Source organism: Aspergillus pseudodeflectus (assembly GCF_044049435.1).
Source record: "Aspergillus pseudodeflectus strain CBS 756.74 chromosome Unknown BJX68scaffold_31, whole genome shotgun sequence".
Taxonomy (NCBI): domain Eukaryota; kingdom Fungi; phylum Ascomycota; class Eurotiomycetes; order Eurotiales; family Aspergillaceae; genus Aspergillus; species Aspergillus pseudodeflectus.
The window spans coordinates 254,091-278,479 of NW_027263807.1; the positions used below are offsets into that span (position 1 = coordinate 254,091).

The 24,389-nt window shown below is 51.7% G+C and overlaps 8 protein-coding genes across 8 annotated transcripts; 4 read left to right on the forward strand and 4 right to left on the reverse strand.

The window, feature by feature from the left end:
* Positions 1-1,411: 1,411 nt before the first annotated feature.
* BJX68DRAFT_240541 (putative SNF2 family helicase/ATPase) lies at positions 1,412-4,894 on the reverse strand. Its single transcript, XM_071040696.1, has 2 exons — positions 2,054-4,894; positions 1,412-1,994 (listed from the first exon to the last, which is right to left on the reverse strand). The coding sequence occupies exons 1-2, from the start codon at positions 4,688-4,690 to the stop codon at positions 1,590-1,592; spliced, it is 3,042 nt and encodes a 1,013-aa protein (XP_070897386.1). The 5' UTR covers positions 4,691-4,894; the 3' UTR covers positions 1,412-1,589.
* An 859-nt stretch (positions 4,895-5,753) lies between these two features.
* BJX68DRAFT_122334 (hydrophobin family protein) lies at positions 5,754-6,637 on the reverse strand. The gene is made up of 3 exons (XM_071036141.1): positions 6,143-6,637; positions 6,027-6,088; positions 5,754-5,975 (listed from the first exon to the last, which is right to left on the reverse strand). The coding sequence occupies exons 1-3, from the start codon at positions 6,429-6,431 to the stop codon at positions 5,934-5,936; spliced, it is 393 nt and encodes a 130-aa protein (XP_070897387.1). The 5' UTR covers positions 6,432-6,637; the 3' UTR covers positions 5,754-5,933.
* A 1,617-nt stretch (positions 6,638-8,254) lies between these two features.
* BJX68DRAFT_240546 (eukaryotic translation initiation factor 3 subunit D) lies at positions 8,255-10,312 on the forward strand. Its single transcript, XM_071040697.1, has 2 exons — positions 8,255-8,584; positions 8,657-10,312. Exons 1-2 carry the CDS (start codon positions 8,377-8,379, stop codon positions 10,213-10,215), a joined length of 1,767 nt encoding a protein of 588 aa, XP_070897388.1. The 5' UTR covers positions 8,255-8,376; the 3' UTR covers positions 10,216-10,312.
* Positions 10,313-11,719: 1,407 nt separating this feature from the next.
* BJX68DRAFT_122357 (cutinase family protein) lies at positions 11,720-12,658 on the forward strand. Its single transcript, XM_071036142.1, has 3 exons — positions 11,720-11,958; positions 12,017-12,323; positions 12,383-12,658. The coding sequence occupies exons 1-3, from the start codon at positions 11,880-11,882 to the stop codon at positions 12,645-12,647; spliced, it is 651 nt and encodes a 216-aa protein (XP_070897389.1). The 5' UTR covers positions 11,720-11,879; the 3' UTR covers positions 12,648-12,658.
* Positions 12,659-13,680: 1,022 nt separating this feature from the next.
* BJX68DRAFT_268520 (Zn(II)2Cys6 transcription factor domain-containing protein) lies at positions 13,681-14,351 on the forward strand (the record flags this gene model as incomplete). Its single annotated transcript, XM_071046109.1, has 2 exons — positions 13,681-13,842; positions 13,938-14,351. The coding sequence occupies 2 exons, from the start codon at positions 13,681-13,683 to the stop codon at positions 14,349-14,351; spliced, it is 576 nt and encodes a 191-aa protein (XP_070897390.1).
* A 2-nt stretch (positions 14,352-14,353) lies between these two features.
* Positions 14,354-16,272, reverse strand: flbB (the record flags this gene model as incomplete). Its single annotated transcript, XM_071048257.1, has 5 exons — positions 14,354-15,054; positions 15,113-15,652; positions 15,702-15,765; positions 15,845-15,934; positions 16,191-16,272. 5 exons carry the CDS (start codon positions 16,270-16,272, stop codon positions 14,595-14,597), a joined length of 1,236 nt encoding a protein of 411 aa, XP_070897391.1. The 3' UTR covers positions 14,354-14,594.
* A 2,738-nt stretch (positions 16,273-19,010) lies between these two features.
* BJX68DRAFT_268522 (uncharacterized protein) lies at positions 19,011-20,138 on the forward strand (the record flags this gene model as incomplete). The annotated part of the gene is made up of 2 exons (XM_071046110.1): positions 19,011-19,225; positions 19,301-20,138. The coding sequence occupies 2 exons, from the start codon at positions 19,011-19,013 to the stop codon at positions 20,136-20,138; spliced, it is 1,053 nt and encodes a 350-aa protein (XP_070897392.1).
* Positions 20,139-21,012: 874 nt separating this feature from the next.
* On the reverse strand, positions 21,013-24,074 carry BJX68DRAFT_122439 (putative arsenite resistance protein Ars2). Its single transcript, XM_071036143.1, has 3 exons — positions 23,801-24,074; positions 21,740-23,745; positions 21,013-21,692 (listed from the first exon to the last, which is right to left on the reverse strand). The coding sequence occupies exons 1-3, from the start codon at positions 23,901-23,903 to the stop codon at positions 21,072-21,074; spliced, it is 2,730 nt and encodes a 909-aa protein (XP_070897393.1). The 5' UTR covers positions 23,904-24,074; the 3' UTR covers positions 21,013-21,071.
* Between the last annotated feature and the right edge of the window lie 315 nt (positions 24,075-24,389).

The window sequence follows — 24,389 nt, forward strand, 5'->3', positions numbered from 1 at the left end:
CTGCGTCACCTGCGACAGCATCCCATTCGAACGTATACCGTGTTGCCGAGGCGGGGTGGTCCGTGATCGATACCGGGTCGAAGTGAGGAAGAACGGGTGGGCGGGCGGAAGACAAGAGGGATGGAGAGAAGAAAGGGAAAAAGGAACGGCGCAGGGGCGGGATTTATATGGACGTTAATGGAGATTCACTGCATGCAGACCTAGAGCAGAATATGTCAGAGGTGAGTCTTGCTGTCTTAGACATAGACAAAGAGCTGAGAGAGTTTGGGGGTCGGGCGAGTGCAGGGAGGCCGATGCAGGAGAAAAACGTGGCGATGGCAGGGTCTAGTAATCTGGGGCTTTTAGTGACGTACCGGAGTAAAAGCAATGGCTGTAGGCGAAGGGAGGATGAGGCTGGTCCGGGAGGGGTGAGGAGAGGACTTTTCGAGAGGTAGAAGGAGAGAGGGAGAGATTGGTGAAAAGGAGGCCGTTTGACTGGCAATGGCCTTCTGAGATCGATGGAGATGGAGGCGGCCCGCTAGTCGGTGGATAGGCCAGAAACAAGAGTTGAGGTGAAGAACGACGAACAAAGAGAAAAGAAAGGCCCTGAAAAGCTAAAGAGCCGGGGGCACAGTGGTAGATGAATCGAATACGAGAACTTCTTTGTCTGCTCTTTGGAACTTGGTTCTTTTGGAGAAAGAGAGGCCATCTCGTGGCCGCCACGTTTTTCACTCATTTCGTTCGCAGGCTGAGATGCAGATCGCGTTTCATCTCTCCCCATCTGCAATCTTGATCCCACACTAAATCTGACCCGTCAACTGCTGCGCTCTGACTTGTTGGATGAGTCTTATTATTGCGTCCTCTCTGTCTCTGACATTCTAAGTTAAACCTTCTCCTGGTGGCTGCATGTTTTCTTTTTCTTCGATAGTAGCCTCGCTTGCTGGTTACGTGTCTGGTCCTTCTTTGAGTCTTCTAGAACCTGGCTGAGACCTCCAATTCAGGGGGCTCTCCACTGTCGTGGATCCTAGATTTCAGGCCCTTTTACCTCCAGATGTCGGTACTTTTTTTTTGCAGAGTGGTCCAGCAATATTAGCATCGCACTTGTATTTTCAGCCGCAGACCCTAAGATTACGATTCGAATTATAATAATAAGCTTAACAGCTCGCTATCAGCTGGAGATAGTTAATGTTAACTCGCTGTTCAAGGTCTTCCGCCCTCATGAAACAAGCCATCGCACCAAGACAGAGCGTCCCAAAGCCAGACAATATCCACTATCGTGTGATTCAACCGAACGCCATCAAATCGTCAAACATCTCCCAGTCTGGCAGCCTCCAAAGTCACGTGGTGCAAAATGCCACGAGAGAGCTGGCTTACTACTAACTCCTGGGCGGGGTGTTGGCTGCTAGGGCTAGAACTACAAGATACATGACCCTTTGTCGATATTTTAACATTGCTGTATAAGAACAAATCTAATCCCATATGTACCGAATACACCCAAAATGCCTAAAATTATCCCAGACAGCTGACGCAATACTCCAACACCAAGACCCAATGCCATCCTCCATTTCACCTTGTCTTTGCGTAAAATCATCTCAATTCTAACCGGCCCCCTACCACCGTCGACCGTAAACAGAATCCTCCGTCGAGGGTGCGCGCCTTTCCTGTTTACGGCTGCGATCACGAGAGGCATCCGATTCGCTACCCGAGCGGCCCTGGCTTGCCGATTCATAGCTTGAGGTGAGGAGATTGCCCTTTTGTGGCGAGTAATCGAGGCGAGTCTGATCGTCCTTGTATCGCAGCTCGGCGTCCTTTCCAAACAGCGCCATCATATCCTTCATCGTAAGTTTGGCCGCTGCAGTCTTACCCTCGATGGTGACATTGGCCAATTCGCGCTTCCGGTCCTGCAGATCGAGAATACGCTCCTCGACCGAATCTTTGATAATCATTTTGTAGATCTTGACATCCACGGTCTGATTGAGTCGGTGAACGCGGTCGATGGCCTGTTCCTCGACAAACTAAACAAAACAGGGGGTTAGTGTGAGTGCAAACAAAACGCTAGGAATGGTAAGCTTACGGGGTTCCAGAACGGCTCAAGGATGACCACGCGGCTTGCTGCGGTGAGATTTAGCCCCAGCGCACCGGCTCGCAGACTGCACAGCAGCACCCGTGTCGCCCGGTTGCTCCGGAGCTTCTCAAGGCTGGCTTCTCGGAGGTCATTGCGCATGCTTCCGTCGTATCGGGCGTAGCCGATTCCAGCGCGTTTCAGGAATGGCTCGACCTTGTCAAGCATCGATGTGAAGACGGAGAACACGATGAATTTGAAGTCGGGGGCTTCGCGTCGGAGGATCTTCATCAGGTGGCGGACCTTGGTGGACGGAAGCTCCTGATTCTCTTCATCCCCATAGATATCATCTTCTGAATCCGAGTCTACAACGTCCCTCTGAACAATGCGCCGACTCGGCGACTCAGGTTCACTGTCAGTATCAGAATCTTCGGAACCGATCCAGTCGCCGCCGCCCTCTGCATCTTCATCGTTGGAGCCCCCTGCTTTGCCCAAAGATAGGCCTGCTCGCTGACTCTCGGGAACGAGCCATTCGCCGTCCTCTTCTTCCTCGTCATCGCTATCCATGACAACGCGTCTATTCTTGCGCGATCGAGCCATGCGATCTTCTGAGCGCCTCTGCAAGGGGGACGCCGTGAGATCAATGACCTTTTTAGATGCCTTCTTCTTCTTCTTCTTCTTCATCCCATCGGCAGCAAAAGGCGTGTTAAAGTCTTTCTCACACTCACTGCACCGGCTGCCACCACCTGTAGACTCCGTTTGACTCAACTCCATTTGGCAAATGTCGCATTTCTTGGTCACCACACTGAGCGCCCCAAAGAGGTCCGCCATTGCGTCCAAATCATCCTTCTTGGCGGCAGACGACTGACTGTTGGTGGTGTTTCCAGTCTGCAGGAGAATATCCTTGTCTTTAGCCAGGTCGCTCTTAACCAGGTCTGGATGGTTACAGGATTGTCGCAGTCGAAGAAGCAGAACCAAGGCTCCAGCGTAGTCCATTTTAGACCCATCCATCATCTTCTCAAGACTGTTCTCCGTTCGCTGTTCCAGGCGCTGATAAAAGTTCCTCTCCCCTGGCATGAAATCCACTGCCACCTTGATTACTTCACGTTTGACAATGTGGAAACCCGGGCCCTTCTTCTTCTTCTCGCCTTCGCCATCGCCTTTCCCAGATTTTGGCTTGGCGCTGAGCTTCAAAACATCCTTTGTCCGCCGTTTCATAAAAGCCTTTAGGACTACCTGTAGGCGTTCGATTGCAAGCCCTCCACGCCCATTCGCAAGTGGTCTAGTAATCTGATCTTTCCAGTTTGCTAGATCGTTGTAAGGTTTGATTCGAAGGAATCTGATCAAACTCTGTAGCTCGTCCAGGTTGTTCTGCATAGGCGTGCCCGACAAGCACCAGCGATATTCAGCATCCAAAGCATATGACGCCTGAGTTGCCTTGGCATTGCGGTTCTTGATGGTGTGCGCTTCGTCGAGAATGATGCGGTACCAGTAGACAGAGAATACCCCAGTCTTATTATTGTTCTTTGAGACTGCATTATGCTCAGAAGTGAGGGTCCCATATGTCGTAATCACCACGTCGTAGTCTTCTAGACTGTCGGTTGATTTGGCACGGGCATTTCCATGATAGACGAGGACTCTGAGTTTTTTAGGCGCCTCAACCTTGGTCTTGATTTCAGACTCCCATTGTTTGATCAATGCAAGAGGAGCCACAACCAGGGTGGATTTGCTAAGTCCAGGCGGTAACTTTCGCGATTCCTTCTCCTCACCATCATCATCCGAATCTGCATCATATTCAAACATCGCAGGGCGTCGCCTCGAGCCATCCTTCGGTTTCTGGTTCGTGAGCATCAAAGCGATGGCCTGAACGGTCTTCCCAAGACCCATGTCGTCTGCAAGAATCCCACCCTTGGGCAGGACGCCTTTCGCCTCTCCCTTGAGCTTCCTAGATCCGATCTCTTTCTCGCACATCCAGTTGACGCCCTGTCGCTGGTGAGGAAGAAGTTTAACATTCAAGCCTTCAACAGTGCCATCATCGTCCTCGTCTTCCTCGTCTTCCTCCTCCTCCTCAGAATCTAATCCCTCTTCGCTAGCGTCTTTCTCGTCTTCATTTCCCTGGAGCTCGTCTTCCGCGTCGAGCGTCTTTTGTAATGGGGATTTGACGCTTTCCTCTGCATCTGAAGGGCTTTCATTGACAGTTACACCCTGCAGCTGAGCAGCCAAATCGTCAATATCCGAGCTCTCCTCCTGAGCCTGCGGCTGGTCCTGCTCACTCTTCTTCTTCGACGTGTCCTTCTTGTTCTTCTTCTTCTTTTTGCCTTTCGGCTTCGGTTGCTTTTCATCTTCATCCTCGAATGCTCCCTCTAGTAGAGCTTTTATATTCTCATTCGCTTTGGCGGTATCCACCCACTCACTTGCAGCCGCACTACCAAAACCTGGGCCCCGAGGTAGCCGAGAAGTAGAAAAGTCACCTCCCGAAGGGGTTGTTGTAGTCAGATCAACAAAGTTCTGCAAGTTTTTGGCCGCATTGTTCATCTTCATCGGAGAAGGTTTTGAGGCGTAGAACATCTTCGGCGCTCGAGGTGTGTTGAAGGTCACATTTTCGGGGCGGCGGATTTCGACAACATCACTGTCAACCGGGCGGGACATGCGATTGTTGTTGTATGCAGAAGGCCGGACGGGCTTGAACGGGTCGAATGGTTCGCTTCGCTTAGGGGTGGAGGCAACGAGGGGAGGAATGTTTGATCGAGCCACATTTTGGAGGAGCGGATTTTGAGATCGTGCCTGCTGTTGATGATGATTAAGATGATGTTGTGGTTGTTGTTGTTGTTGTTGTTGTTGTTGTTGTTGTTGATTCGGTCGGTGATGCTCTACTCGTGGGCGATTCTGCTTGGGAATGTTGAACGGGTTGCTCGAGCCATGGCTCTGGGAATAGCTTGGGCGAAGAGGCGACGGCTTTCCGAACTCTGGATGCTGCGGTAGAGGGCGGCTCGCCTGCTCTCGTGGCTTTCCCGGGGTCACAGGATCTGTTGGGGCGCTGCTTTCTCTCGCCATTGCGCTGTGGTCGTTACTTGTGTGTTAGGGCGTGGATTGCGTTTCGGTCGTCGCGGAAAAGCCGAGCAATACGTGGTTGTTATGCTCCAAGAAGGTTATGCATCAGTCGTCCATTTGAGTCGTGATGATCTCAACGAATGAAGGTAACGATCGTATCGAGGTTGGAGAAGATCTGGCAAGTGTGAGTGGAAGCGGGAACCGCCACTTTTTTCTTATCTCCGTTTGTTTTGGAATCTGCCCCAGCAACCGAAAAGCGGAGAGCCGCCACCAGGGGGACGGCTTGAAAGTCGACAGGGTTTCCTGAAACACCAATTAGAGCACGGGGCTTGATGGTTTCAACCTGCTGGAGATTTACTACTTGAGCTAGTTCTCAAACTCCCTGGATGCACGGATCATCCTATACCTCTTTTATACCTAGTATCCCCACAATCATTCTATTCCGGAACTCAAGAGCTCAACCTAAATAGTTCCTGTCCAGGTCTATACCTCGGCCTCAGCCAAATAACTTTCAAGGGAATGTTGAGGAGGTGAACTTGATCACAGTAGTATAGATAGCTAAGCCACACGGTAATCTCTACAAAACTAGGTGTATTTCTTCTAATAGACATTACTGTTGCACCGAGTCGTGCCAGCTAGGTCCTTTTTCAACAAGAAATCGGTCATTTGAGAGAACAGATACATTAAAGATGGTATAATAGAAATATCTAGACGAGACCTCACCCGTCAAGAATGATTAAGCCACGAGCATCATCCCCATACATGATCCAGGCAGGTATATCTATACATTGCCACTTCTGCTCTAGCACAAGTCGTCCAAAAGCCCTTAACGTGGAAATATTTAGTGCTCGAGAGGGCTGCAGCCAACGGCCAGAACACCACCCTATGTCGCGTTAGTGAAATAAGTTTCCGAGAGGAAGTATGGGATACGCACGAGGAGGTTGACCTCAGTGCAGCACTGGGGAGCAGAGTCGCAAGAGTCATCGTAGGCGTGGCCTATTTAAAAGTTAGTCGAGGATAAGCAGACCCCCATACCAAATCGGGACGTACAGAGAAGGCCAATAGAGCCAACGATTTCAGCGGCGTCGATGCCCAGACCGAGGAGGATGGGGTCGACCGTGGAGTCGAGAGGGGTGGTGAGGGTGCCACAGCACAAAAGGGGAGCAATGCAGTTGGAGGTATCACGCTTCTTCTGGGCGTTGGCAGCGTTGATGCGAGCGGCGGCGTCGTAGACCTCAGCAGTCAGAGCCTGGGTGAGGGCATCGTCGGTGGTGGGAAGGGCAGAGGCCAGAGCAGAGCCGGCAACGGCGAGGACAGAGAGAGCAGTGGCGAACTTCATCTTGATAAATTGGTTTGCGGGAAGCGAAAACTCGAAAAAGGGCGGTTTTGTTGGGAGAGAGGGAATGAGAGACTTGAGCCTTGAGATTGAGAGTGATGCTGATGAGGATAGAGTCGTTCTTGGAGAGGGGCTGCTTCAGAGCTCTATATATGCTCGAGCTCGACGTCCATGACGAAGGGCTTTACAGAGGTCTTTGAAACCCTTATCTGGATCATCATGTTCCCTTCCTGAAAAAGAGGACGAGAGCTTCTTCCGATGATGATTTTCATATACACTATCCAGAGGATCTTGGAGAGGTCAGATTCAGGCTGGGGTTGTCGCCGAATGTAGTTCGAGGCCAACCCACACATTCCGAATCAAGAGATGAGCTGCTGGTTTAACTCCACCTTGATAAGACAGTGGCAAGATTCTTTGGATCCCTTGGGACCGTCCGGTGAAGAGGAGGGTTAATTCCGTGTACTCGCGAGGCGCTCAATCTCTTGAAACCAAGTATAAACCCAGTGGGATGGATCTTGGCAGCTCCTGCAGCCTGCAGGAACCACCCCCAAAAGGAATAATGAACGTGGAGTGTCCTACGTAGTCCCGGATCTGTTGAGTCTGCCAGTCGTGATTCGATCGATAATCTCCTAAGCGAGCCGGGAGAGAACAAGTCAGCCACTCGTCGAAACGCCAAACCTGCTCGAGTGAGGAAACCACAGGAATACGAATCGGGTTGTCGTCGCAAAAACCGATAGTTCGGGGAGAGCATGAACCATCAACTTGCATTCCACCTGTCAGATAGCGAATTCCCTTATCAGTGGAATTTCATCCAGAGAGGCGGACCCTTTTGGTATCGAATCAGATCGACCGCCAGCTGAAGATCGTCTTCCACCATGTCGGCACCGACTGCATTGCAATCAATCAGGTGTCCCGACAAGGATCTTGATCCGGAGTATCTATCAACACCGTGACAATGAGAGAGCGCTAGTATCCAGGAACGAGTGCCGAAAAAAAGGAGAAACGAACCATTGGTTCAAGCTCCACCACACTGACTCAAGCATTGACTGTGCGGCAAATGCGGAGGAGGCCTAGAAAAAGGGGAGACATCGAGATACTCAACCCTCTGAGAAATAGAAACTGATAAGCTACATCGATGTATGATCTTGAAGCCTCAGACCAGTGACTGGCCGACGATCGGGCTGACATCTCAGAACCATTCTTTTTGTTAACCGCGATCAGGATCGGCATCGAAGGAGCAACTACTGTATGTCTCCTCTGTCATTGACTCTCGTCTTCTTGAGTCTTCCCTTTGGGAATACGCTTCTACATCCAAATCGAGTAAGCCATCCACCTAGGAGCTGAGTGAGTGAGGCCGGGCAGATCGGGTCCATTGTGATTGACTTTCGGCTCTCTGGATACCCGGTCAGCATCGTAGATCTAGAGAAGGTTATCTCCAGATTCCTCAGGAACCTCTGTGAGATATGAGGTCCTTTACGTAAATGAAGCTCAGGGCAGAGCAAAGGCTACCAACAGCCTGTGAAGCCCTGAGAGCAAGAAATGATCAGCAATCGACCAAAAGGATGGATTTTTTGAATGAGTGAGGACATTTGTCCGAGAAAGTCGGCAGTGAAGGCAATAATGTTTGCGAAATCAAATTTGGGGGTGGCATCATCGAGCGACCCCAGACTTTTAAATTTGTTGGATGCCTCAACTTCAAGGCTTCAGCTGGGCAGCGGAGTGTGTGGCGGTGCAGATATCATGTGGCTTATCGCCAAGCCAATCAGCCACAGAAAGCCTCGCGACACAAAAACTTTGGATTCTTTGCATTCCAATATCCCGCCGCCCGCGAGCTCGCCCCTCCCAAGACAGTCTAGGCTTCCTCAGTAGTTGAGGACCTTATTATTTTGCAGACCACGGTCTTACTCGATTTTTTCTCTTTTGGTTAACCAGAAGAAATTCAAGCACCATGGCCCCCATTTCGATCGCAGACATCGTGGCGGCCCTCCCCGCAGAGGACACCTGGGGTCCTGCCGCCTCCTCGGACAACATGCTCGAGGGTGTCCCATACGCTCCTTTTTCCAAGGGCGACAAGCTAGGCCGTATGGCAGACTGGACTGCCGACTCCAAGGACCGCGACCGAGGCGGTCGCCAGGCCTTCAACCGCAACTACAGAGGTATGAAAAAAAAAATAAAGCGGTTAGACTGGGTTACTCTTTTGCGCGTAACTAACGGGACTGTCATTCTAGATCAGCAAGTCTACGGTGCTGGTGCCTCCAGTTTATTCGCCGTGCAGGTCGCCGAAGATGAATCCTCCTTCTCCGTGGTCGACAACACTCGCACTTCAGCTAAGCGTACCTTTGGTCGGGGCGGTGGCACCGTTTTCCGTGGCCGCGGCCAGCGTGGTGGCCCAGGACAGAGAGGTGGACGTGCTGGGTTCCAGCGTGTTGGTGCTGGTCGTGGCGGCCAGGGTGGTGATCGCTACTACGACAACCGTGGTGCCCGCGGCAACCGGGGACGTCGGTTCGGATGGAAAGACTACGACAAGCCTCAGAGAACCCGCGAGCCCTCTGTAACCATCCGTCCCGATTGGTCCTTGTTGGAGGAGGTGGACTTTAACCGCTTGTCCAAGCTGAACCTTCAGGCTCCCGAGGGTGAGGATGTCGACACGTACGGTTTCCTCTACTACTATGACCGTTCCTACGACAAGGCCCCCGTCAAGAACGCTGAGCGCCGCCTTCAGTCCCTTGACCGGGCTGCTTACAATGTCACCACCTCTCAAGACCCGGTCATCCAAGAGCTTGCTGAGAAGAACGCCGCCACCATCTTCGCCACCTCCGATATCCTTTCCATGCTCATGTGCGCTCCTCGCAGTGTGTACTCCTGGGATATCGTCATTGTTCACCAGGGCAACAAGATCTTCTTTGACAAGCGCGAGGGTACCTCTCTCGATCTGGTAACTGTCAACGAGAACGCCGCCGATGCTCCCATGGAGATTGCCGAGTCCTCTGGCAAGCAAGAATCCATCAACACCCCCAGCGCTCTTGCCATGGAGGCCACATTCATCAACCACAACTTTGCTCTGCAGACTGTCGTCGAGTCGGATACTGCCAAGGTCGAGCTGACCCACCCTAACCCTTTCTACAATGCCGATGAAGAAACCGAGCCTCTGGCCTCCAAGGGATACAAGTACCGCCGCTTCGACCTCTCTCTCGAGAGCGACGAGGAGCCCCTCGACCTGATTGTCCGTACCGAAGTGGACGCTCTCGTCAAGAACCCTGTCAATGGCGAGGACCAGCAACTGATCGTCAAGGCCCTGAACGAGTTCGATAGCAAGGCCCAGGGCTCTGGTGGCTCTCTGGACTGGCGCAGCAAGCTGTACTCTCAGCGCGGTGCCGTTGTCGCTACTGAGATGAAGAACAACAGCTGCAAGCTTGCCCGCTGGACAACACAGGCCATCCTCGCCAAGGCCGACGGCATGAAGCTCGGTTTCGTGTCTCGTGCCAACCCTCGCTCCGCCGCTGGTCACGTTGTCTTGGGCGTTGCGGGCTACAAGCCCAAGGAATTCGCTGCACAGATGAACCTTAACCTGGGCAACGGATGGGGTATCGTCCGCACGATTGTCGACCGTATCCGTGCCCTGGACGCGAACGAGGACGAGGACAAGGTTACCAAGTACATCCTGGTCAAGGACCCCAACCGCTCCGTCCTCCGTCTGTACACCGTCCCTGCCAACACCTTTGAGGAGGACGATGAGGTCGCCGAGGAAGAGCCTGAGGAGAAGGCTGAGGATGAGGAGGAGGCATGAATAATGAACGCATTCTAATCACAGATGATATCTTTTTTTTTTTTTTTACGTGTGCATATTTAAAAGTTTTAGACTCCGAGTTCAATGATGATAATGGGTCACTTTTGTTTCTTGTTTGTAAAATCTTCTGCCAGACCTGCGCCTGCAAAATCAGCAGCCTCATCCTCGCCCAAGAACTCCATCTACCTTTCATAACCTTCGTGGGGCCACAAGCATGTATCGACAGATTAAAAGGTAAGCTTCGAGACTCAAATCCGTGACTTCTACATAATATTCACGTGTAAAGTGCCACCAGATAGTTTGTGTGATTCTCAACGACGCAGTACAAGTTGCCTCCCTATATATCCCGTACGTGCTTCCGGATGACGAACTCGGAACAACTAATCGATTTCGGCTTCGCTGAGTCCGGTATCAACTCGAATATTGGGATTCTTCAGCTTCCAAAGTTGCCTCGGCGAGACCTCGCTTGGACATACAATACTAGGTTGTACAACGTTCTCCATCCATCATGGGGCTCAGGAGTCAGTGGTCTCGCAGCCGGCAGCCGGCAAAAGCATTATTATTGCTAGTAGCAGTCCCACAAATTGGGCGATCGCGAAAGGCACTCAACTTGGGATCGCGAGTTGAAGTACCCGGCGTTTCATGAAAACTTGGTTGCCTTGAACCACCAGGCACTAGTTGCGCGACAATGCAACTCAAGGGTCCGACGATTCAGGGCCAAGCAGGGTTCAATAATACATGAGAAACAAGATCAAACAGGCACACCGTCATTCCGCGACAGCAACGGCCGCACAAAGTCGGATCTGATATTGGATCAGAGGCCTCGATCTTGGCATCTTTTCGGTATCAAGTGTATCAAGTGCCTTGACTCCTTGGGCGCGCAAAAGACACATCCTTTGTTCTCCCGAGAATTGAGCCTTTGATTTCATGATCTGAACGTCAGGGCCCAACGTCGGGGTATCAGCCTTGTTTGGTGTTTTCTCCGATCTAGCCAATTTTTTTGGAGAACGCATGGAGAACGCATGTTCAAGTGCTCTTCGAAACCACCAACACTTTCTTTGTAAAGATCGCCCGATGCCAAGTTCGACCGTTGCTTTAGCCTCGAGACCGTGCCAAGGTTCCTTCTCCAAGCATACCCTTTCAGGAACAAGGACGTTTCACTCTCGAACATGTCCACAACCACGAGGACATGCCAAATCAGCTTTTGGAAACGATCATCTTTATGTGCTTTACCCAGGGCATCCGGCAGTTGCCGGCTCGGATGTAAACCGAGGTCCAGGCATTATCAATCACCTCTGGGATGTTTCGAGGATCTCAATCATTCAAACAGGATTGGCCGGCTAAACCGCTCGGACGAACCATTCATTCGCTTCTCATCCTTGGCTGTAGCCCTGGGGATATGTAGAGAATTCTTGGTAGCTTACTGACCAACTGGGAAATGGAGCCACTAGGATTGGAGAAGCCCTGCTTTGGCTTTTGGTCCTCCGAGGCACTGGCATCGATGAAACAAAGTACAGCAGAGAAGGGGTATATATAAAGCAAGCAGGCATCGAACAGAAAATGCATTCGACAAGCAAGCCGGACTCAAGTTTCTCACTGTCTCCCTCCCCCGCCCTCTCCCCTCGTTCACTCTCTACCAGTCACTCTTTAACTTCCAATCCACCATGCATTTCAAGCTCCTCTCCCTCGCTGCCCTTGCCGGGCTTTCCATTGCTAGCCCCGTTGCTCTCGAGGAGCGCCAGCGTACGTTATCCCGCCCGCCCGTCGATCTTGGCCCCTACATACTAATATCAAATCGCAGTCTTTGGCTCCAGCGGCAATGATCTCCGCAACGGCAACTGCCAGCCCGTCACCTTCATCTTCGCCCGCGCCTCCACAGAGCCAGGCCTCCTCGGCATCTCGACAGGCCCCGCCGTCTGCAACAACCTCAAGTCCGCCCTCAAAAACGGCGTTGCCTGCCAGGGCGTTGGTCCCAAGTATACCGCTGGCCTAGCTGAGAACGCTCTGCCCCAGGGAACCTCTTCTGCAGCTATCAACGAGGCAAAGGAACTCTTCGAGCTGGCTGCTTCCAAGTGTCCTGATACCCAGATTGTGGCTGGTGGTTACAGGTACCGATTCCCCTCTTCTGCATTGCTCCGCTGGATGCTAACGTATCTGGTACTTGCAGTCAAGGAACAGCCGTCATGCACGGCGCAATCAAGGACCTCTCTGATGAGATCAAGGACAAGATCAAGGGCGTTGTTCTCTTCGGTGATACTCGTAACAAGCAGGATAATGGGCAGATCCCCAACTTCCCCAAGGACAAGATCAAGATTTACTGCGCGGTTGGTGATTTGGTCTGCGACGGCACCCTCATCGTCACGGCTGCACACTTTACATATGTCATGAACACCGGCGATGCTTCTCGCTTCCTTGAGGGGAAGCTTGAGTAAACATGTCTAGGTTGCTAGGATCTACCGCGGGTTGGTTGGGTATATGCTGGGTATATACATACATACCACATGGACTTCTGGATTGAGTACTCTAGTTAGATGAGGGGAGTTGGAAGACGGGCTTTTGGGGCAGGATAAGATTCCTTTCTTTTTTTTCTTTTTTATGATTATTATTAGGGTTCAATATACATACGAAGCATGAAACATTGTGAACGAAAGGATCGATTAGAAATTAATGTATATCAACATTTTACTGGTTGAAACCGGACAACTCGATCTATCAAGTCTACACATCGACTTCTCGCCGTCGACAAGAATATATAGATGTAGAGTTCTCGCACTGGGTTTGGTATATAGTGCCCTCTCCCTTTTCTTCTATGTAAAATCCAACCGTCTAAATCATCCCCACCATCCCTATCATGGACCAAAACTGGTCGACAACCTACATTATCCATTCTCTTAGCCAAGCTCAGAAGCCGGGGCCGGCGTATAATCGTGTAGGATGTTGCAGACGGTGCGGGTTATTGTCTTACTTGAGATAGAACTTGGTTGTCTAATTCGGCGTCCAAGGCGTCCAGTCTGCCATACGGCCTAGCTTGTCGACCTTGATAGAAAGGAGCCTCGAAAAGCCTCACTCATAATTCACAACACCGACAGAAGAGAGCGCCCATACAATCGTATCTAGTAAATAGTCCAAATCCCACGGCTACGGTTCGAACCACTAGCCCGTTGACTACTGCCGCGTTCGTTCGCTCTGGGATTGCCGGATGGAGAATTAATTGGAGAAGCGAGATGCAGGCCACCGAATGGAGTCTTAAAGCCAAGCACTAAGGATCTCGATCTCGACCGTTTTATTCTTCCGATCCAGCTTAGCCTCGCCCACATCTCAACGGCTATCCTGGTTTCCCTCTTTCTCCTCTTTCTCTTTGATTCTTCAGCTTCTCGGCTTATTCGGTTGTCTTTCGATCAATTGCTTGATACCATATACGCAGTGTACCAAACAGTCAAAATTTTCAGGGAAAAAAGGAACAAAATGCCCCCAACCCTCCTCCCCACTACAACCTCCACACTCCCCACCAGAGCAAATCCGAGTCCGACAAACACGACAGCTGCAGACAAAGAACGAGATAAGCCCGCGCCCTCCAAACCCCGCCCGATAACTTCGTGTGCCGCTTGTCGCCTTCGCAAGGTCAAGGTATCTAGATGTTCCCATTCTCTTCTCACGTTTCTTTCCGTCTTATCCTTTCTTCTTTCTGCTGCTCTTTCTTTTATACTAATGTAGCGAACCAGTGCGACCGTCTTACCCCCTGCACAGCCTGCACAACACGCAAACCGCCAACGGAATGCACATACTCGACGACGAGCGAGGAGCGTGAGGCGATTGCGGCGGCGGACCTGATTGCTGAGCTGCGGGCGACGCGGAATAGATTGCAGGGGCAGTTGGCGAACTCGAAGTCGGGTTCGTCTATGTCTGCGGGCCCTGGTGCTGTTCTTCCTGGTTTTCGGGGTGCGGGAGGACTACCGACAGGGTATGATCGCGGAGAGGGGGAAGATGCTGCGGCGCTGGAGGCTGTGTATGCGGTTTTGAGAGAGGGTTCGTGGGATGTTGCAAGGGAGGTTGTGGGGAAGATTAGGGGCGGGGAAGGGGTGAGGGGGGTTCTTGGGGAAATAGATGAAGGTGGGAGTACGACGACGCAGCTGTAGCTGTGATGTTAATGGCCTGATGATGAGTCTGCATTGCGTCCTGTGTGTCTTATTGCTTGGGTAATAGTGCGACGAGAAAAGGTACAATGGGTAAACGAAATGTAACGTATGATGAAGACAGAATGAAAAAATGCTGGTTCGCGGAGCTTTATATATACATCTCCCTGGGATATTAGAAACACATAGAAGAAGTGAACGATCAGAGATAGAAAGTAGAAAGAAAAAAAAAGAAAGAAAACGAGGTCATGAATACATGTCATCGGCAGGCTGCGAGAACCCCCCGTCAATCTTCGACCCGCTGACGCTGCTGAAGCAGTCCATGAGCTCAAAGTCTTCCAGCACCGCTCCGAATCCGTAGCAGCGCACTTTGTTCTCCAGTGTGTCCATGATCAGCTTCACGTCATCCCTTGTCAATCGAGGGTACATTTCGTGACTCTTCAGCGCCTGGAGTGCCATTATTGGCGTCACCTGGCCCTCTGTTACAAGTTGTCGACTCAGATTGAGCAGTGTGGACAAGTTGGCGTGTGGAAGGTCGTAGGTCTTGTGTGGATACACTTGTTCGCTGGTAGTGTTGGCGATGTAGCTAGGTGGTGGACACGTCGCCATCAGTGCGTGCCCGGAAAATGGCATATCTTCGTCTTCGGATTCTGTGGCGGATCTTCGGCAAAGGTAATCCGTGTGCTCACGACATGGTGACTCGAGTCTGTTTCAAGTTTAGGAATCAATCACACACACAAAAAAAAAGGGTGTAGGTAACATACGTCAATATAAAGTCAACCTGAAGCTGAGGATCGCTCTCAAAGATGCCTCCGTTTTGAACAGGCGGCCGACGATCTATAGCGGCCAGGGCATCGCATGGAATGGCATGCATGGCATGCATTGATTGTTGGTTGGTACCAGTATCGGGTGCCGACGAAAAGTCAAATTTATCCACTCCGTTGACCTTTGGGCTCATTCCCGACGATGAAACCGTTGTTGGCGGCGTGCTGTAAGTATGCGGATTTGATGAGGCGATGCCAACAGTCTGTGATCCAACGCTTCCTCCGGCGACCGGGCTAGATGTGAACATTGGCATCGGACGCTCAGCCTTGCGACGTTCCAGCTCGCCCTCAAAGTTGATGTTGTGTGTCGCTAGAATCTCCTTGAGCATATTGTTTTCCTCGGTCAAAGAACCGACCATTTCTCGATGCTGGTGTACAGCAAGATTGGCGGCTGAAATCTCTTGCGTGTAGGCCTCTCGTAATCGTGCCACTTCGGTCTCCAAGTCTTTGATATACTTTTCCTTTCGCTCACGATGTGTCCTACACCGGAATCAGCGTTTGGTCTACAGAACGAGGATGGCAAGACTACCTCTGTGCCTGACGGTTCAGTTCTTGTCGTCTTGTGAGAGCTGGCTTGCTATCGGGCTTGGGCCCTCTTCGTTTTGGTGGTTGTCCATTTAGTCGTGGTTAATAGCGCCCCTGGCTTTCTTGATGAGGTACAAAATGACAAACCTCGGGTGGTCTTCTTCTGAGCCCCTCCACTAAAGAACTTGTTGAAAAAGTCTCCTCCGATCGAACCTCTCATATTGGACGAAGCTTGAGCTGTTGCAACGTTAGCCATGCACACGAGAATGGCGAAGTAGAAATAGACGAGCTCCAGTCATGCAAGGGGTGACGCCCCTCAGTGCGGTTGGTGGAATGTTACAACGCAGAGGCTACCACCCGACAAAGCCCGTAAAGCAGGATCCGGCAAAAGCAGAAGCCATCTATTTCTCTTTTTCAAATCCATGTTCTTCCTTGGGTTGCGCCAAAAGTATGGCGAAGGAGCCGTGACATGGACAGTGGTGTTCACGCTTACCAGGTGAGCTAGCATGCTGTATACTCTGCCGATGCATTGCGTCCAAATCCAAGGGCACAGGCCCACTGCTGACTGAAGTCATGGTTTCAAATAATGATGTAGACGGCACGAAGACAAAAGGAATGCTGAATGCGATCGGCGCGGGCGGCGGACGACGGCGACAAAGCGACAAGAAGCGACGACCTCGAAATAGGACAAATGTTTAGAGCGAAAACACAATGACGATGCGATTCTCTACAGATTAGAAAATTTGTTGTCAGCCTCAAAATTTAAAGGACTTGAAACAAGTGGATTCGTTTTCGTCCAAGCGTCGAGCCGTTTGGCTTTGCTTGATATACGCACCCGCAGAGCCGGAACACGCGGCTTGACCTCCAAGACAAAACCAAAGACAAAGAAATGTAGAAAAAAAAAAAAGCCTGCGAGTGGAAGTATAGTGTTGGACCGCAAATGACAGACAGCAGGAAGGCGTCGAATCTGCTGGCGCAAGAGGGGTTAAAGAGTTGGTGGCCAGGTGGACTCGAGAGTCGAGCAGACGAGGTAAGATAATCGCGGACGAGAAGAGAAGCTAAGATTCGGTTGGAAGACAAGCCCGCGTTATATCGATCACAGAGTCAGCCAAGCGGGTCCAGTGTCGACTGCCTGATTCCAGTTTTTGGATCCCGATGCGCAACAGCGCACTGGCTTATTGTGTTATTGGTTCCTGCGCCGTTCTTCAAGACCCAGTTGGCTGGTCTTGTAACAAAATCTCGATGGAATGGCTTAGCTAACTCCCTCTGACGAATAGGCCCAGATGAACCGCCGATTGGAGTGGGAGGCTTGAACGGATTGGACCCTCCTGCCGCTCACTAGTCCGAGGGGTGAGGGGAAAGGCGAGGCAGAAAGAGGAACAGAAACTAAATAAAAGCACGCAAAGAAAAAAAGTATCTACTCGGAGGAGCAACAGAGTATGTATGACAGGAAAATGAGGCAGAGAATTCAGAAAATCCACTGCGAATTACTGCGCTGAGATCCTGAGCTCAATCACCCCATGGGATTTCGCCTCGGTCCAGCAATCGCGAGATTAAATCTGCCAAAGCGACAGGGTCCCTCCCGCGGACGGAGTACGGAGTACGGAGTACTCAGTACACTTCCCTGGGCCCAGCAAGACAACAAGAAAAAGCAAGACTGCACCAGCCCATGATATTCTGGGCATTCTGACTTCATCTTTTGAGAACAGAAAGCAGAAGAGAGGAAACGGTCCACGAAATCCGAAGCCAAGCCCTTCCAATGCGCCTTGGGCAAGAGGGCTCACTGCTCACAAGGAAGTATACCCAAACGGCGGACGGGCATTGGGCTTGCATCAATTGGAGCCCCAGGGCCTCGAGGCTATCCTATGTCTCCTTTGCCTGATTAGTGGTGGATGATGGTGGCTCGCCGCTGTGTGTGATCTCCACCAGTGGCTTCGTCCTCCCGAACGGCGAAAACGGCGGCCATTCTGGGAAGGCTTTGACAGTTTAACCGATGAATGGCGGTGGTTAGTACCATATCACAATTTTTGAGCGCGACAGATGCAACCGTTGTGTAACATGACTGAGTACCTGCTACTCATCACTCCGATGATACTCAAAAAAAAGGGATCACATTCGGACCGGTCACTCTGAAGCCTGCACCGCGCCGTCAGTTCTTTGCCTTCTCCAGAGTGGACAGAACTCGTCTCGTCGTATCCACACCAGAATCTCTGGGCATTGGGGACGACGCTAGACAACCATAAGGCTAATGCACCCGAACCCCTGTCGTGATTTTTGGAGGTTTTCAACGGTCGAGGGCCCGTCGCGCTGTCAACAAGCACTGCACACGCAGATGCATTCTCCCCAGCATTGTGAACCTGACCATCTTTAAACCCCCTGAGGTGCAGGAGAAAAAAAAGGTATGCATGGTGTGTCAAGGCAAGCAACGGAGCAGAGTGCCATCAAAGGCAAGATAACCTCGCTGCCACTCATTACTGAGATAGGGAGGTTCGCGCCGAAGAAACCAATCGGGGAAGCAAGCGCAAAAGAAAACTCGCCAAAGTTGTCGAACTGCCCTGTTCGTCTCATTCCGTCCACATCTCCTGGTCCTGCCAAGTTTAGCCGTGCTCTTTCTTGAAGCTCAACACTTGCCCTGGCGTCTTTCCTTCTGTCCGGCTCTCTGATGAAGAATCTCATCTCCCCCAACTCAATAGTGTGTGCCACTCTATTGAAGGCTGATGAGTGGGCGTGCTCCTTCACGGGGTGATCCGAAGTTCCGCACGCCGTTCCAGCCACTGATTCACGTTCCACGAGTCGGACGCCAATTACATACCGGAGATGAAGGCATGAGCAGAGTGGAGAGTCTTCGGGTGATCGTCGCCATCGCAAGGAAAAGTATTCCAAATCAATGCGAGGGCAGATCTCGAACGAACTACTCCGGAGGAAGCATAACCTCATTAGCTTCGCCTTAGATGAGCCAAGAATGAATCATATTATGATTGCGCCGGGAAGAGCCGATCACATGCATTTGCTGCTCCAACCTTACAGAGTACTAGTCTTCAGAGTGATTCATGATTCGTGATAGCTTGGATTGAAATCCTGGCAGAGCGGCCAACTTGCAAGTTCGAGGCCTCGAGTTGATCGCGCGTTGACTTTAATCGGCCTGTGACTATTGCTGGCGATCCCAGCCTGTGGAGTAAGGCACGGAGTTGCCCCATCTGGAAGTCACGCCCCCACACCAGTTTCTTCTGTTCCTGGATCCAGACGCCTCCGTCTCCATCCCCCCCCAGCCTTCTTCATGCTTTGCGAAATGATCACCAAACTAACATGAATAATGCAGCGCATGGACAAATCAGAAATCCTCGTCCACATCTCAGCGCCCAGTGGCGTCGTTGACGACGCCTGCTATCGTGCGCAAGTGGAAGCTATTTTGAACTTCCAGTCTCACTCACGTGAGCTCATCACACTCAGAGCAGACGAGACACCATCTCATCTTGCATCTTCGCTTTTGCACTCGAGCGCATCACCGCATCTGGATACGAATAATGGGTCCATTAGTTCGCCGCCTTGCGTTCCTGTCCAGGCCGCAAAACGACCTGCTTCCTAGAAGGACTCGCTCGGTAGCCCCGTCAGTGTGATTCCGGACTCCCAACCACAACAACCAGAATTTATAGCTGAAAGCCTGCACTTGACACCTTTTCTCCTTTCGAAACGACCTCGACTGGGCTCTCCGCCTCGTTCTTTGCGCGGTGAGATACAGCGTCCGGAGACGGCAGCAACTGCTAGTACAGCAACTGCCAGCCACAATACTACGACGCAAGACGAGCATGAGGATGATGAATCGAAGCAGTCTACCCTACCGCCGGAAAAGCTAGAACAAAAGCAGTGGCTTGACTTGTCTTCTCTTCCCTTGGAGATCAAACCACCTCCTCCCCCAATAGCCTCATCCCCCTTCATAACCCACATCACACCAACCCTAGAGATGCTAACCAAACGTCTCAAATCACCTCGATCTTACAATCCCACGAACCAAACCAGAGACCTCGACAATCTTGAGCGTGGATACTGGTGTCTCCGCATCAACATCACCTCGAATGGTCCGGAGAAACCCACAGCACCTAATCCCATAAGCTGGGACACGACTTTTTTCCTCAACTTTTGGACTTTTCTCTCTGATTTCATTGCGAAAGAAGGCCGAGCAGGATGGGGTGTATGGTGCATCGCCGAAGATGAGACTCCATCTTCTCGAACCCCGGTCCCACAAGAAACACCTGAGGGAGAGGCCTCACAATTGCTGGGAACCCCCAGAACCACTCAACAACTCGCAGTAAAAGTCTACGCCTGGGGCGAGATTGCTTGCCATATATACCTCCTCCTCTTCCTCGCAAGCGAACGGCGAATTCGCAAGATGGGCGCCCAGTGGCGCGATGCTCGTGATATTGTTGTCATTCAGATGCCGTAGATGCATCTCCCTTTCTATTAGTAACCGGTCAAGCTTCCGATTCCTTTGGATTCAATATACAAAGTACTTTATGCCGCAGAACCTCCAGCGTTTATAGAAAAGGGAAACTGCGATGGTTCCTCGCTCCTTTCGTTGCTGGAAAAGCAAACCTAAAAACCCAAAACTGCTGCGGGCGACCCACCTCAGTCACGGAAGTACGTACTTGCCACATACTGTATGGGTAATTGTTCGGAGAATGGCAAGGAAAGAACGATCGACCCGCGACGAGTCAGCCAGTGAAATTACGACAGCCGCTCCTACCATTGTTAGACGTGGTCTCAAGAGGAAGGTGCGATTCTCCCACTGATGTCTCGCTCGCATATAACACCCCGCCAAGGGAGATATTGGTCAAATACAAGGCTCAACAGGGTTGTTCCAATAAATCAAGAAAAAAGTGCCAGGATATATCCATACCCCTGTACAGCGACGCAGATGGTAGTATTTAGTGTATAGACTTGTAAAACCCGGTTCACAAAGGCGTCACTTGGTTCCTAGCAGAGATTGGAATATCTATGTTACATTCAATTCAGGTGGTGTAGTATGTGTAGTGCCCAGATGAGACGGCCAGATTTTGGAACAAAGATCGAAGAAAAGGCGAGAAGAGAAGAAAAAAGAGAGGCAAGATATGGTTACAGCAAGACAAGGAATTGCTTCGCTTTGCATCATGGCGCGGTAGGGGAGAGCCAAAGGAAGAAGAAAAACAATACAGAGTATGGGAAGACTCTGAAAGGAAAAGTTGCAGAGTGTAAAGTTGAAATGATGAGAAAGTTACAGTAAATAGGGAAAAGAATGATGCTGACCCCGAATGCTTGAAAAGAATGATGCTGATCCCAAAAGCTTGCCGAGAGACGCCGATTAGAGAAAGCTACAAGGCAGTTTGCAAAACAGCAAGGATCAGTAGTTTAGCTCGCCGCTTCCAGCGCCGCCAACTGCGTCTAGATCCTCGTAGCTCTTGAGGCTGCGGCCCTGGACAGCTTCGCGTGGTCCCATTGCCGGGCCCGCGCCAGAGCCCATGGCGTCGGGGAAGCCCCCGGCTCCAGAGAAAGCAGCGGCAGCAGGATGACCGGAAGGGATATAAGGAGCGCCCGTCGTCGCTGGGAGGCGGCCACCAGACCCGTGCATGTTGAACATGCCACGAGCCGGACTAAGGCGGCCAGCGCCCTGGCCTCCATGCCGATTTCCACGTCGGTCATAGGGGCCCGATCGATTGTTGAAGCGGCCGCCGCCGCGGCGCATAACGCCCGGCTGGTGCAAGCCAGCAGGGTCGCCTGTCATGCCATTGCCAGCCCAAGCAGCCGTGAAGCCAGGTAACCCCCCTGGGGGTCCCTGGAAGCCAGGAGGGATATTGGGGTTGTTGCCGAAGTAGGCAGCAGGCATTGCTGCCAGGCTGAATCCGCGAGGGGTGCCGGTCTGGTTTTGTCCAGAGCTGAGAGGAAAGTGGCCGTTGCTATTGGCGTCGGACCGCGACGGAGCGATGCGGGCGGGATCAAGCACATATGCATTCACCAAGGAGAGCTGTAGATGGTTAGCATAATATATCATGAAGTGTTTCTGCCACTTACATCATTCTTGACACGCTCGTACCACTCCGTGTGGCGCTTCTCAACGTGCTTACGCCAAAAGTGTTCCGCCTTGAACAACTTTGTGCATTCCGGTACCTTGCAGCGGAACTTGGACTCATCCTCCTGCTTCAGATATTTCGCCAATTCTTCCTCGAGGGCCTCGTCAACCGGCTTCCCACCAAGCTTGATGATGTCCACATTCTCCGGCTCGAGGAGTTGAAGGAGTTTATCTTCAAATGTCTTGACCCAGTTGAACGCACGCTGCAGCTGCTGTTCTGACTTGGAAGCAAATCTCTGGGACCGCTTCTCTGTCGGAGGAGAGGCTTGCTCCTCGCCTTCTTCGCTAGGATCCTTTTTTTTAACGGGGAACGGCTGTCCGAGGGCACTGGCTCTGGCCACAGCCTTTGCCTGAGTGGTCAGCCCAGTTCGGGGACGGCGTAGATGACCCCCGGGGCATTTTCGAGTAAGTTCATGAACCGAGTCGCACTCGAAAACGCAGAAGAAGCAGAAATTATACACCCGGCGAAGGTATTCCACCATCAAATCGAGCTTCTTCTTTTGCGCCAGGAGCTCTTCATCGTCGGCTTCATCTTCTGCCCAACCTTCTTCTAGTTCCTCGCCCTCTTCCGCTTCACCTTCGTCGATATCGTCAGTGTCGAAATCTGGCTTCCTCCTCCTCACATTCACAGGTCCAGTAACCGGTGTCTGCAGCCAGCCCTTGCCGCGCAGCACTTCTACCCGGTCTTCGACCTTGGTAAAGCCGTCAGCATTGTGACCCAGTTCAGAGTCAAGCTTGGAGACGAGCCTCCTAGCCAGCTCCAAGTCACGCTCAATGCGTTCAGGAGAAGAGAAGAGGTCCCAGAGTGCCTTCTTTCGGAGCTGAGACGGCGGGGCGTGAACGCCCACATGACAGACAAAATCCCCTTGCTCTGGACCATGAATCGTCTTGTCGTTGACGGCCTCGAGAGCTTTTTCAGCAAGTGCTCCTGGTCCATTGGTGAGATTATCGTGGTCCATCTCCTCGCCCTCTTCTTCTCTTCCATCGCCTCTTTCAACGACGGTGACTTCAGATGCAGGGTGTAGCATTATCCACCCCATTCGATGGTACTTTTTCGACGGGTTTGGGTCGCTCAGGCTGAGCCATTGAAACATGTGCTCGCCAAGATGCTCCTTGCAAAACTCCTCAATGCTGTGGCGGCTTACGTTTGGTGCTAATGTCTTGATGAGTAAAGCAGGTTGAGACAAAGCTTCGTCGCGAAGGTCGCCGCCCCTGGCCGGAAGCAGATCCAAAACACCCAACGTCTCACCCACAGCAGTCGTCTCGCCTTCCTCCTTTTCAATCACGCCTCCTGCACCGTCGCTCTCACTCTTATATATACCCTCCAGAGTAAAGTCGTCAAAAAGCCCTTGTTCGAGATCGCGCTCCCATTGCTGGTAAGCGCTCACGCGAAAGTCCATGACCTTCCGGCGAAGTGGATCTCGCACTTCAGAAACGTAGCGCTCTTTGAACCATTCCTCATTCTTGTGTTGCTGCACAAATGTCCTCGCCATTTTTATCTGAAGATCCACCTTGTAAGTATCGTAGGCTGCCTGTATCTGAGCTCTTTCCCGATCACGGTCTTCGCGCGCCTCGCGTTCTCCCTTGACACGATCGGATGGGCGACGCCCACCATGTTTTGCACGTTCCTTCTCCTCTTTGACTGCTTGCTCGCCCCGCCACCATTCAGCAAACCAATTGAAGCCAACTTGGAAGTCAAGGTTCAAGGGATTCGGCAGGGGGTTTGTAGGAAGGGGTCGCTTTCCTCCGTCTTGTCCAGGTACATAGCGATCGATGTTCGCGGCGATTGGCGAAGGAGGGCGACGACGGTCTTCACGTTCTCGAGCAGTGTGTTCGCGCGACGCAGCGTAATAATCATCTCTTGAAGGTCTGCGGTCCGAAGGTTCATATCGATCGATCATTACTGGAGAGCGAGAGCGCCCACGCCCACGTCGGCGATCTTGAGATACTAGAGGAAATAATATATTAGTAGGGGATAAAGCAACCGTGCAAAACTAGCTCACCAGGCGACCTGCGTCTGTATGAATCCATCGAAGCTCTAGACATGTAGGAATCCCCTCCCTCGCGGCTCCTTCCGGGTGATCCGTAAGAATCATACGAATCCATTGTGTCACGGAAAGACCTCGTAAACGGAATATCGATCGCAGTCAATGATAGGAGCAAATTCTTCAGTCAGGTCTCATGCAGAGTTGACGGTTAGGTGGTCCGAAGCACCACGAGTTTGGTAATTTTTGCAGAGCGCAGGTGTAAGCTAGAAATCGAATCCATCACATTAGATACTGTTCTTCAAGGAGTCGTTCGGTGAACCATGGTCATCCAACCGCTGGCGAGGAAAGAATGGAACGAAGTGTGAGGGAAAAGAAGAGTGACGACCGCAGAGCGGTGGAAAAGTATTCGAGGTCGCCCATGACGGGAACAACAACAAGGATAAATTAAAGGATGCGGCGCTCAGAGGAGCCGATAAAGTGAAGAGAGGTCTGAAAACAGAGAGTAACAAGAATCCGGAGAGCCGAGAAAGTAAGAGAGTGCAGCGAGCACTGAGTGCTGGAGGGTCTCCGGGGCAATTCGGCGGCAGAAGGACGAGGGGAAAAC